The following is a 13,432-nucleotide window of genomic DNA, read 5'->3' as shown; positions in this document are numbered from 1 at the left end:
AAACTTGAACTGGTTCACTGCAAAGCTGCGAGATCTGCTCAAGCTGTGGGCTTTCTCCATCCTCCGTATTGGTGTAGCAACACCTGCAGCGCTGCTTGTCCTTCCGCTTCTCTTAAATCTATAGGGCAATGGTCCTCAGGAGCTTACGTAGATATTGGTTAATAAGGATGACATTCTGCAGGCTAAAAGCTCATGAGTATGAGCGCTCTCGCTGGTCTATCGCTAATTCAATAAATGCTGCTCGCTTTAATTACAACTCGGGTGGATTGCTGGGGATTTAGTTATTGGTGACTTCATGGCGTTAAAATGTTGGGCTATTTAATATGTTGGGTTTTAAAAATGTTGGGCTATTTATGACTATACAGTCAGGCTAATATATTATATATATATATAGTACTGATTCAGATGTTAAGTAAAGATAGCACGTCTTTACACACATAGTCAGTACACTTTATTTATTATGGATGATAAACAATAGTTATCATTCATCATAGGATGACTCATTTATATATATATGTGTATATATATAGCAGATTTCTTTGAAAAAGAAATAAATATAGAATGTCCTCTTCGAATCCGATTTGGTGCGGCACAGCTGTGGACTCCATATTAGGATATCGTCTAGGACTCCTGAATTCAGGGATCAGCAGGTACCTGGATTCATCAGGCTTGTTGAACACATGGATGCATGCAGCATTTGTTTAAGTAAACCTAAAAAATTTAATGTTGAGGAACACTACCATGTTAGTAAGAATCAAGTTATGGAGCTCCACCATTCTCACAGATGGTTGGTCCGGCGTCAGGCTCTGTGCTCCCAAGCAGTTTTGGGGGTTCTTGCTGTTTTGGGGGTTTAATTCATTCCCTGTAAATGCTAATTGGCATGTAACATTCATTAAAATGTTATCCTTACAGGGAATGAATGGATTCAGAGGCCTGACGCCAAACTATGCTTCCTCTTGTTTCTATACCATGCTCAAGCTTGCAAATATATATTGCTAATAAATATATATTCTAATCCAATCTAAGAGTTGTCTGACTGAAATGAGGCGCAGTTTATGGAGCTAGTTCAGGCCAGGCAACTCAAGGGATTGGGGCAACCGATCAGGTGACTAGGTCACATGCACTTTTCCTCCTGATCGGGTGGTTATAGGTACTGCTCTGTTACCTGCTCACTCTGGCTTCCCTGTCTTGCTAAGCTGACGTGTGTCACTGCTGCTGCTGCTGCTGCTATTGCTGAGATCTGCTACCGCTGCTCGCTGCTTACCTGCTGCTGCCCATGAAAGTCATCCCACCCGCCTCCCCGGCATCCACCTGTAGGCTCTGTTTCTAGATCCCCATGGGGGTTTAATTCATTCCCTGTAAATGCTAATTGGCATGTAACATTCATTAAAATGTTATCCTTACAGGGAATGAATGGATTCAGAGGCCTGACGCCAAACTATGCTTCCTCTTGTTTCTATACCATGCTCAAGCTTGCAAATATATATTGCTAATAAATATATATTCTAATCCAATCTAAGAGTTGTCTGACTGAACTGAACTTTTGGGACAGATTGTTGACACATGGTTTTCACATGATTGTGAATGCTTATTGTTGTGTTGTTGTGTTGTGTTGTTGTGTTGGTGTTGTGTTGGTGTTGTGTTGGTGTTGTGTTGGTGTTGTGTTGTTGTCATCAGCTGTTGGAGTACAGAGATCAGTGTCAGGGTCTAGAGCGCCACCTACAGGCCCAGGAGAGAGAGGTGAGTTTGATTGATTGATTGATTGAATACTTTAATAGTCAGAATTGTAAACAGCAACGAGGTACAGTCAGACATCAAGGACTATTAAAGAATAGTCCTGGGGACTTGTTTCCATTGTGGTCCTATGTATGTATTCAATTCATTAACATAGCACACACCTATCCTACACACTTATAATGTGCATGTGTTAATGTGCTGTGTTGTAGCGTCTGATCAGAGATGAGCACAGCAACGCTCTGGAGAGCGCCCTCATCAGGCTGGAGGAGGAACAGCAGCGGTCAGTTTACCATCTACAACAAACAGTACACTCCTCAGAGCGCATATCTCCACCAGGTTGGGTTGCCTAGCCAGTAGTAATGAGCGGGCCGACCCGTAACCCGCGGGTCAACCCCCAGCGTGGGTGGTCTAGTCAGGATTTCAGAGGCAATTATGCCGGCTGCGGGTGAGCGGGTAAATATTCAATCATTGATTGATTGAATATTTTATTAGGCAAAAAATGTAAAACAGCACAGTTACATTTAAAATACTTTGTCTAACAGGTCCGTTCATAAAAGTCCTTGCGGACTTGTTTCCAATGAGGGCCTTGGTATTTAATTCATAGGCATATATAGTGGCACCACAGTTCAAATATCATTACAAAATAAACAGACAAAAAATATATATATAACAATCCAATCCAATCCAATCCACTTTATTTGTATAGCACATTTCACAACCAGGGTTAAGGGTTTACAAAGTGCTGTACAGAAAATCATGCAAAAACAAGCTAAAATATGCTAAAAACACAGAAAACACCATCAAAAACACAGAAAACAAATAAGACATAAACCACAGAAAACTCTCAAGCGGGGTTAAAATGCCAAGGTGTGTCTTAAGCCGAGATTTAAAAGTCTCAATGGTGGGGGCCCTTTTAACATGGGGGGGAGCGCATTCCATAGGGTGGGGGCTATGGCAGCAAAGGCTCGGTCGCCTCTGGTCTTTAATTTGGTCCTTACTGTGACCTCCAGACTTAGCTGGCCAGCAGACCGCAGTGACCTTGGGGGGGTATAGACCTTTATGAGGTCAGAGAGGTACTGAGGTGCCAAGCCATTCAGGGATTTAAAAACAAACAATAACATTTTAAAATCAATTCTGAAGCGAACAGGTAGCCAGTGGAGTGAGGCCAGCACGGGCGTAATGTGCTCACGCTTACTGGTTCCTGTCAGGAGGCGTGCCGCAGAATTTTGGACTAGCTGCAGGCGTGCCAAGGAGGCTTGATTTAGCCCGACATATAGCGCGTTACAGTAGTCCAGACGTGTGGAAATAAAGGCGTGAATGACTCGCTCAAAATCATTGAAGGACAGAACTGATTTAATTCGGGCAAGCAGTCTCAGATGGTAGAAGCTGGAGCTGACCACAGCATTAACCTGTTTATCCAATTTGAGCAGATTGTCAAATTTGACTCCAAGGTTGGAGACAACAGGTTTCACATAAGACTGTAGGGGGCCAAGATTGGTGGGTATAATGCCAGGACCACTAGGCCCAAACACTATGACCTCTGTCTTTTTTTCGTTGACACTTAGAAAGTTAAAAGCCATCCAGGTTTTAACATCATTGAGACAATCTAGAAGTGGTGTCAGGGAGCTGTTACTTTCCTTCTTTAAGGGCATGTAGATTTGAGAATCATCTGCATAGAGATGGTATGAGATGCCATGCTTCTTAAAAATTAGTCCCAGGGGGAGAAGGTAAAGGGAGAACAGTATAGGTCCAAGGATCGAGCCCTGGGGGACTCCGGAGGACAGGGGCGTGGAGGATGACACAAAATCTCCAAATTTGACTGAGAAACATCTCTCGGATAGATAAGACCTAAACCAGTCTAGGGCCGTGTCTGTGACACCAACACACTGCTCCAACCGGGAGATTAGAGTCTTGTGATCCAGAGTGTCAAAAGCAGAGGTCAAGTCAAGGAGTAGCAAAATAACAGAGTTACCTTTGTCAGTGGTCAATAGCACATCATTGAATACCCTCAACAACGCTGACTCGGTACTGTGAAATGCTTTAAATCCAGATTGGAAGACATCAAAAATATTGTGTTCCTGCAGGAAGGACTGTAATTGAAATAAAACAGTTTTCTCGAGGATTTTTGAAATGAAAGGAAGCTTTGAAATTGGTCTGTAGTTTGCCAAGACAGAGGTATCGAGACTGGGTTTTTTGATTAGTGGTGTCACAACTGCTGTTTTAAAGTATATTGGTACAACACCTGAGGCCAGACTGCTATTTATGATGTTGTGGACACTAGGCCCAATGGACTCCCAGACCTCCTTAAAGAGGTGCGTGGGGATAGCATCAGTGGGGCAGGATGAGGTTTTGAGTTGCATGACCAGTTCACTGAGTTTAGAAAATGACACAGGATTGAAATGATTAAAGACAGTTGTGCAGGTGACAGCCAGAGAGGGGTCTAGGGCAGGGGGGGAGATGTGTGCTCTGATGGTTGTGACCTTATCTACAAAAAAGCAGAGAAAATCCTCACAGACCTCAGAAGATGCCTCCAGACAAGTAGGTTGAGGAGGATTTAACAGCTGGTCAATAGTTTTAAAAAGAACACGTGGTTTATCCACATTTTTAGAAATAATATCAGAGAAATGCCTTGTTTTTTCAGCTTTGACAGTGCTCTGATAGTTTTTCCAACACTCTTTTAGAATATCATGTGACACATGGAGCCTGTCTTTCCTCCACCTGCGCTCAGCCTTCCGACACTCTCTCCTGGCGGCGTGAGTTGTCTCGTTTAGCCAAGGCTCCGACCTGGGTCTGGGGCGCATGGCTTTAAACGGCGCAACAGTGTCGAGAATGCCAGTACAGGTGGATAGAAAAGAGCTTGTCAATTGATCAGTGTCTAAGACGATATCTAAACCATTTACAGCCTGAGCTGCACTAGTAAAAGCAGAAGAAAAGAGTACAGCAGTGGCGGGTTTCAACACACGGCGCTGGCGTGCGGGAACGCAAGCGTTAAACGTGTCACAGGGGAGTACAAAGTCGAATGTGACAGGGAAATGATCCGAGCCAACTGGAGCACAGACCTGGACATTAGAAATAGGCAAAGCATGAGAAATGACCAGATCTAGCGTGTGCCCAAGTTCATGTGTAGGCTCAGTGACGTGCTGAACAAGGTCAAAGGCATCGAGTACATCCAAGAAGTCTTTAGACATTGGTTTAGAGACACAACAAACATGGACATTCGTGTCCCCAACAATTAGCAGTTTGTTGTACTTAATCCGTACACTGGCCAAGAAGTCAGATAGTTCCTTAGAAAAGTCCTTATTGTATTTCGGCGGGCGGTAAATTACCGCACAGAGAACCGGGTCGGAGCGGCGCAGCTCAAACAAACTCAATTCAAAAGAAGAAAACGACAGCGGTGCCAAAGGCTTACAATAAAGACTATTTTTAAAGATAGTTGCTATTCCTCCTGCGTGGCCTGTCATCCTAGGAGAGTTTATAACAGTACAGTCAGGAGGTAATAGATCGGTGAAGGCAGCAGACTCACCCGGCTGCATCCAGGTCTCCGTCAGAAACAGGAGATCCAACGTGTGTGAGGAGAACAAATCCTTCAGGATAAAGGTCTTATTCCTGATCGATCTCGCATTTAGCAAAGCGCATCTGGTTGTAGCGAACACCGGGGCATCAGCCGCACGAGCCGCCCGGCTCAGCGGCTTGAGGTTGCCGTGGTTAGCTCCACCAAGACGCCGGGGGCCGGAGGATAACACTATGTACAACAAAAAAAAAAGAGGGAAAAATAAATGTACAAGAACAGGGGGGGGGGGTCTGCTGTCTAACGGGAAATGGTACTACCTCCACCTTTGGCCTCCTGAAAGGTGATTTTTTAAGGCTCTTTTAAATGAGCCCAGCGAACTGCATTTTTTGAGGGATGGAGTTAGACTATTCCAATCCTGGGTGGCAGTGCTGTAGAAGGAGAATTTGCCCATGTTTGATTTATGGGTGGGTGGTACCAAATTGTTGTTAACGCTCCCTCTGGTATTGTGACTGTGGGTGTCGCTAACCTTTTGGAGGTATTTACTCAGATATGCGGGAATAGGGGGCATATCGGGCAAATTTGCATTTACAATTTTGAAGGCCAGTCCCATTTTTAGTTGTTTAACCCTGTCTTCCACCCTGAGCCAGCCTAGGCTGGCAAAATGGGTGGGAGAAAGGTGGGTCATGGGCCCCAATCCGAGGAGTAGCCGAATCAGTTTGTTTTGGGAGGTTTGAAGCTTAGTCTTCAGTGACACTGAGGTGTTGGAGTACCAGGAGGTGCAAGCATAGTCAAAAAGTGGTTGAATCAGGGCCCCAGAGAGGGTCCTGAGGGCCTGAGGGTTGACAAAAGAGGAAACTCTGCCCATAAATTTGGTTCTCTGGTTTACTCTTTTGACCACCTTTGTAGCCATGCTTTCACCTGTCAGGTATTTGTCAATAACACAACCCAAATAGGTAATCTCTTCTTTGCTAGAGATAATTGTGTCATCGACTTTGACCTTGAAATCATTTACATCCATCTGTCTGAGGGAATGTTTGGTCCCAAAGAGAATGGATTCAGTTTTCCCAAGGTATAGTGACAGTTTGTTATCGGTAAGCCAAGTACGGATTTTTGAGAGTTCGGAGCTGAGCGCCTTCTCAACTTGTAACTTGTCCTCTCCCGAGATCAGGAGTGCCGAGTCATCAGCGAATAGGAACAATTTGCAGTTACAGGCAGCACTCATGTCGTTAATGTATAGAAGAAACAGTAACGGCCCTAGAATGCTGCCCTGAGGAACCCCACAGCTCACCGGGAGGGATGAGGACATGGTTCCGTTGATGTCAACCACTTGTTCTCTTCCCTCCAGGTAAGATCTCATCCAGTTTAGTGATGTGCAGTCAAAACCAATCGCCCTCAGCTTATCAAGTAAAATTGAGTGGTTTACAGTGTCGAACGCTTTTTGGAGGTCCAACATGACCATGCCGCAGTATTTGCCCGCGTCTACCTCACGTTTGATGTAGTCGGTCAGATACAGTAGGCATGTGTCAGTGGAATGGGAGGTTCTGAAGCCCGATTGGAATTCAAACAACAGTTTATGCTCGCTGAGGTAGCTGTTGATTTGTTCTTGAATTAATCGCTCTACAACCTTTGAGATGGAACAAAGGATGGAAACAGGCCTATAGTTGCCAGGTTCTAATTTGCTTCCTTTTTTATGCAGAGGGATTACTCTTGCCAACTTGAAATCCTGTGGGACGTGACACTGGCTGATGAATAGGTTTGTGATTTGGGCTACTATGGGGGCAATAGCAGTAGCTGCGTCTCTGAGGAATCTGGTGGGGATATTGTCAAGGCCGGTGGCCTTGTTTGGCTGGATGGCGAGTAGTTTTTTCTGCACATCCTCAGCATTTACTGGTTTGAATGAAAAGGAGTCTTTTTTAGCCCCTAGTTTAACATAGTGAGCATGGATGTGGTCAGAGCCATACAAACCTGAATGCTGAGGAAGTTTGCTTACCAACTGGGTTGCAATGGTGGTAAAAAAGCTGTTAAAACAGTTTGCTACCGCTTGCTTGTCGGTAATGAGCACGCCACTTGAAATAATGCAGATGTTTGTAGCTTTGGTTTGAATTTTGTTGTTGCAGCCCAATTTCTGTAGCGCTTCCCACAGCTTTTGTGGGTGGCTTTTGTTTGCCTCAATGCTTTCATTTAAGAAATTCTTTTTGGCGGTTTTGACCAATTTGTTTACTACATTTCGTTGATTTCTGCATCTTTCAAGTAGTTGCACATCTTTGCATTTCCTGAACTCAGAGTACATTTTGTTTCTGAGTTTGATTGCATTTAGGATGTCTCCATTCATCCAGGGTTGTGTACGGGCTCTGACTCTCACCACCTTCTTGGGCGCTAGGCTATCAATAACAGACACAAAAGCAGTTTTGAAACCAGTCCAAGACTCCTCAGCCGAGGAGCCACCGAGTACATTTGACCAATCCACTTTCTCAAGAGCTGTTGTGAGAGCTTCTGATGAGTAAGTTTTCACAGCTCTGCAGCTGATCGTGCTATGACAATCAACTCTCACCGCTCTCACACGCAAAAAAACAACAACCCTATTTTGAACAACATGCTTGTTTATTTAGCCCATGACAATGTTGTGCTACTGTAGACATTTAAAGCGACTTTGGGTACTTAAAAGAGCGCTATATAAAATCTGAGCTATTATGATGATGATTTTCTGTTTTTTTCCCACTGCGGGTCGCGGGGCGGGTTGAGCCATAGATTTATATATGGGGTCGCGGGGCGGTATGAGACATATATGGGGTCACGGGGCGGGTTGAGACATAGATTTATATATGGGGTCGTGGGGCGGGTTGAGGCAGGTTGGGTTCCGTGGCGGGCGGGTCATGAAAAAACCCGACCCGCACACCACTCCTAGCCAGGGCTGTGGAAATACTTATTTTTCTCTCCTGTTCTCTCGCAGGGCGAGCGGATTGGCTGAGATGAACGCCCTCCTCCGAGAGCAGCTCAGCCAATCAGGACAGGCCAACCAGGCCCTGGGGGAGGACCTACATAAACTGACAGATGATTGGACCAGAGCTGTGGAAGAGGCGGTACAGAAAGAGGCCGATTGGCAGAGAGAGAAGGAGGTGGTTTTTGATTGGTTGACTTGGATTCTTAATATTTGACTTTGATCTGTGTACTAATGTACAGAGATCAAAGTCAAATATTAAGAATAAAGATTTAAACTAATTTGAAAAAGAAATAAAAACAACATATTGTCTCTGTCAGGTGTAAACCTCATGCGTCCACAACTGTTCAATTCAAATTCAAAAACAGCAAAAGTACTTTTGATGCTTTTGTGGGGCATTAATTGACAAAAAAGTTTGAATATGGAGATAAGAGGTTTCTGCCCGACAACAAATATATATATATATATATATATATATATATATATATATATATATATATATATATATATATATATATATATATATATACATATATATATATATATATATACACACACAGTGTCACATTATTATCTAAAGGATAAAACGCAATGAAGCCAGTGACTTATTGCCATTGTGGTCCTTTCACGTGTGTGTGTGTGTGTGTGTGTGTGTGTGTGTGTGTGTGTGTGTGTGTGTGTGTGTGTGTGTGTGTGTGTGTGTGTGTGTGTGTGTGTGTGTGTGTGTGTGTGTGTGTGTGTGTGTGTGTGTGTGTGTGTGTGTGTGTGTGTGTGTGTGTGTAGTGTCTCTCAGGTCATGTGGATCAGGAACAGAACAGGTTGATGGTTCTGTGGAGAACTGTGGTGACTCTGAGAAGACACTGTCACTCTGTGAAGACTGCTACTGACAGGTGTGTGTGTTTAATGTGTTTATTAACACATTTAGACTGCTACTGACAGGTAGGTGTGTTTAATGTGTTTATTAACACATTTAGACTGCTACTGACAGGTGTGTGTGTGTTTAATGTGTTTATTAACACATTTAGACTGTTACTGACAGGTGTGTGTGTGTTTAATGTGTTTATTAACACATTTAGACTGTTACTGACAGGTGTGTGTGTGTTTAATGTGTTTATTAACACATTTAGACTGCTACTGACAGGTGTGTGTGTGTTTAATGTGTTTATTAACACATTTAGACTGCTACTGACAGGTAGGTGTGTTTATTAACACATTTAGACTGCTACTGACAGGTAGGTGTGTTTAATGTGTTTATTAACACATTTAATCTGGGAACGCATCTTTATCATTTTAAGATTTATTTGGCTATTCAAAAATAGCAGATCTGCTATTTTTTCTTTTTTTTGTATCTTCTTTTTATTTGAGAAATAACAGGATACAGCAGATATTGCCCACAGCACACCACAATCATCCCATTCCTTTGTCCCTCCCCCACTGACAAACAAAACCAAATAAAAACAGAACAGTAATAATAAAGAAACATTTAAAATAAATAAACAATAATAACAATAACAACAACAACCTCAGCAAATGGACAGTCAGTACTCATCATATACACCTTGTTTCAAAAAGCAGACCGATTGTGGGCATTTAGTCTGTCCACACACCATCATTAACCACATCAGTCAGCAGTCCCACTGCTTAGTTGGGAAATCAATGGGTACCAGAGTTCTTGGAACATCTGTTCACGGCCCTGTTTTTCAAAGGTCAATTTCTCTAGTGGGAGAAGTTGAGATATCTGATCCTGAAACATCTTAAAAGTGGGTGAAGCCTCATTTTTCCATAATAGAAGAATACATTTCTTGGCAAAGTATGTTATGATAATTAACAATCTGTATTTTTTTGGGATCCATCTGGTTTTCAGGCAATTCATTTAGTAAGTAGACACATGGGGATAAGTCAAATTCCGTTTCTAATACAGCTTTTGTGAATGAGTGAACAAAATTCCAGAAGCCTTTTAATTTTTCACAATGCCAAAACACGTGTAAAAATGTTCCTTCGTTAGTTTTACATCTAGGACAGTTTAATGAGTTATCTCTAGAAACTCAGATCTGCTATTTTTGAAACAAAATTGTGAAAATGTGTGCAAATCTTTGAATATATATAAATGTTTTATTCAAATCTTTGCTTCTGGGGGTCCCTGGAACAACATTATTTTTAGATAGGGGGTGGGAGGTGGGGGTTGCATATCATTTTGGGGGTCCTTGACATGAAAAAAGTTTGAGAACCACTGATATTTTAGCAACATAAGCTGCTACTAATGAAGGTAGCTCAGAATGCTCTTGGGAAACGGGTTTGCTGCCAAGCAGCTGCTTACCAGGCTCTTATGCAGCTGCGTAAGCGACGCACGACGATGTAGTGATGTGCGGGTCGGGTTTTTTCATGACCCGCCCCGCCCCCGCCCCGCCACGGAACCCGCCCCGCCTCAACCCGCCCCGCGAACCCATATATAAATCTATGGCTCAACCCGCCCCGCGGGTCGTAGGCCTACCTATAATTCTGTAAAATCATGAAGGTTAGAAAATAATCTTCAAGTATACCCCAAGTGTATTCAAACTGTTTTATTGTTATTATTCTTATTCTTATTAGGAATAAAGACAAAACAAGAGCTGATTTATTTATTTTTTGCGTGTTAGAGCGGCTGACCCGCTCACCCGCAGCCCGCATAATTGCCTCTGAAATCCTGACTCGACCACCCGCGGCGCGGGTTGACCCGCGGGACCCGTGGGTTACGGGTCGGCCCGCTCATCACTAACGACCTGACATCGCTTTGGGAAACCCGTTCAACGTTCAGTCCTGTGGGTTAATGATTAATCGCCACGCCGTTGGAGAGGGGGGCTCGCACAGCCTGTGTGGTTAATTCAGCCGAAACCCCTCACATGCTCAAACATGTGGTACGCGGCCCCCGACCGGAGCGCCTTGGAGCGGCAGGCGGTCCTCGCTCCGAGTTCTGCGCCTGCCTTTTTATAAACCTGCTCGGTTAAAAACCACCCCGCTCCTCTCCAGCTCCTCCCCGCTCACATGCTCTGCTATTAACACATGTTGTGTGTGGTTGTGTATTATTAACACATGTTGTGTGGTTGTGTGTTAACATGTTGTGTGGTTGTGTGTTAACATGTTGTGTTGTTGTGTGTTAACATGTTGTGTGGTTGTGTGTTAACATGTTGTGTGGTTGTGTGTTAACATGTTGTGTTGTTGTGTGTTAACATGTTGTGTGGTTGTGTGTTAACATGTTGTGTGGTTGTGTGTTAACATGTTGTGTGGTTGTGTGTTAACATGTTGTGTTGTTGTGTGTTAACATGTTGTGTTGTTGTGTGTTAACATGTTGTGTTGTTGTGTGTTAACATGTTGTGTGGTTGTGTGTTAACATGTTGTGTTGTTGTGTGTTAACATGTTGTGTTGTTGTGTGTTAACATGTTGTGTGGTTGTGTGTTAACATGTTGTGTGGTTGTGTGTTAACATGTTGTGTTGTTGTGTGTTAACATGTTGTGTGGTTGTGTGTTAACATGTTGTGTGGTTGTGTGTTAACATGTTGTGTGGTTGTGTGTTAACATGTTGTGTTGTTGTGTGTTAACATGTTGTGTTGTTGTGTGTTAACATGTTGTGGTGTTGTGTGTTAACATGTTGTGGTGTTGTGTGTTAACATGTTGTGTTGTTGTGTGTTAACATGTTGTGGTGTTGTGTGTTAACATGTTGTGTGGTTGTGTGTTAACATGTTGTGTGGTTGTGTGTTAACATGTTGTGTGGTTGTGTGTTAACATGTTGTGTGGTTGTGTGTTAACATGTTGTGTGTTAACATGTTGTGTGGTTGTGTGTTAACATGTTGTGTGGTTGTGTGTTAACATGTTGTGTTGTTGTGTGTTAACATGTTGTGTGTTAACATGTTGTGTTGTTGTGTGTTAACATGTTGTGTTGTTGTGTGTTAACATGTTGTGTGTTAACATGTTGTGTTGTTGTGTGTTAACATGTTGTGTGTTAACATGTTGTGTTGTTGTGTGTTAACATGTTGTGGTGTTGTGTGTTAACATGTTGTGTGGTTGTGTGTTAACATGTTGTGTGGTTGTGTGTTAACATGTTGTGTGGTTGTGTGTTAACATGTTGTGTGGTTGTGTGTTAACATGTTGTGTTGTTGTGTGTTAACATGTTGTGTGGTTGTGTGTTAACATGTTGTGTGGTTGTGTGTTAACACGTTGTGTGGTTGTGTGTTAACATGTTGTGTGGTTGTGTGTTAACATGTTGTGTGGTTGTGTGTTAACATGTTGTGTTGTTGTGTATTATTAACACATGTTGTGTGGTTGTGTGTTAACATGTTGTGTGGTTGTGTGTTAACATGTTGTGTTGTTGTGTGTTAACATGTTGTGTTGTTGTGTGTTAACATGTTGTGTTGTTGTGTGTTAACATGTTATGTTGTTGTGTGTTAACATGTTGTGTTGTTGTGTGTTAACATGTTGTGTGTTGTTGTTTCCAGGGACCTGTGGGAGCTCAGAGCAGAGTTCTCTCGTCTGTCCAACTCTCTCCTCTCCTCCTGCACCTCCTCTCTCACCTCCTCCCTGCTCCTCCACCCCCTCCGTCCTCCTGTCTCCACCTCCTCCTCTCCTCCTCCTCCTCTCCCCTCCTCCTCCACCCTGGGGACCTTCTGCCTGAGTGAGATGGACCACAGAGAGGAGGAGGAGGAGGTGAAGGAGAGAGAGGAGGAGGTGAAGGAGAGAGAGCAGGAGGTGCTGAAACGGCTCCATCAAGAGGAGGTTGAGGAGCTACAGAGCAGGTTGGTGGTTAACTTATTATTTTTTATTTAGAAAAAACTAGACCATACCCGGTGAAGGGGGCAGGCGAAAGTAGTTGCAAACTTGGGGTTATTGCAGGTCCTGTCGCGCGTCCCCCCCCAGCGCGTTCCGTCGTTGCGGCCCCCCCTCCTCCCCCCCGCGGGTGTCGTCGCGGCACCCCCCGCCGTGACTCCCCCGCACGGGCAACTCCCGCCGCGGGTCCCGTCGCAAACACAGACACACACACACACACACACACACACACACACAGATGCACGCACGCACGCACACGACACGCACACAGAGTGGGCGGGGTGTATGGTGTGGAAGCAGGCTGGCTAGTTCACTGGCAGAGCGTGACAGACATTGGTGTTGCCATGTCGGCTTATTGTAAGCGGTTTAGGGGCAATTGTTGCTTGTAGGGCTCGCGTTGTTTGGCGTTGTTTTCATAGACCTTGCTGCTTGTTTTTCGCGCGAAACCTG

General features: G+C 43.9%; 1 protein-coding gene across 1 annotated transcript in view; it reads left to right on the top strand.

Moving 5' to 3' along the window:
- LOC308090082 (uncharacterized protein) overlaps nt 1-13,432 on the top strand; it is a 68,381-nt gene that overhangs the window by 13,581 nt on the left and 41,368 nt on the right. Inside the window, exons 4-9 of the mRNA XM_080435110.1 lie at nt 1,678-1,740; nt 1,947-2,017; nt 8,199-8,364; nt 8,970-9,076; nt 12,655-12,763; nt 12,896-12,951. Coding sequence (XP_080291236.1) covers nt 1,678-1,740; nt 1,947-2,017; nt 8,199-8,364; nt 8,970-9,076; nt 12,655-12,763; nt 12,896-12,951 — 572 coding nt within the window. The remainder of the gene's footprint in view (nt 1-1,677; nt 1,741-1,946; nt 2,018-8,198; nt 8,365-8,969; nt 9,077-12,654; nt 12,764-12,895; nt 12,952-13,432) is intronic.

This window comes from Gymnoscopelus braueri (assembly GCF_963280865.1).
Source record: "Gymnoscopelus braueri genome assembly, chromosome: 8".
In the NCBI taxonomy this organism is placed as follows: domain Eukaryota; kingdom Metazoa; phylum Chordata; class Actinopteri; order Myctophiformes; family Myctophidae; genus Gymnoscopelus; species Gymnoscopelus braueri.
Note: the sequence above shows the minus strand (reverse complement) of the source record. Positions and strands in the feature narration are given on the sequence as shown.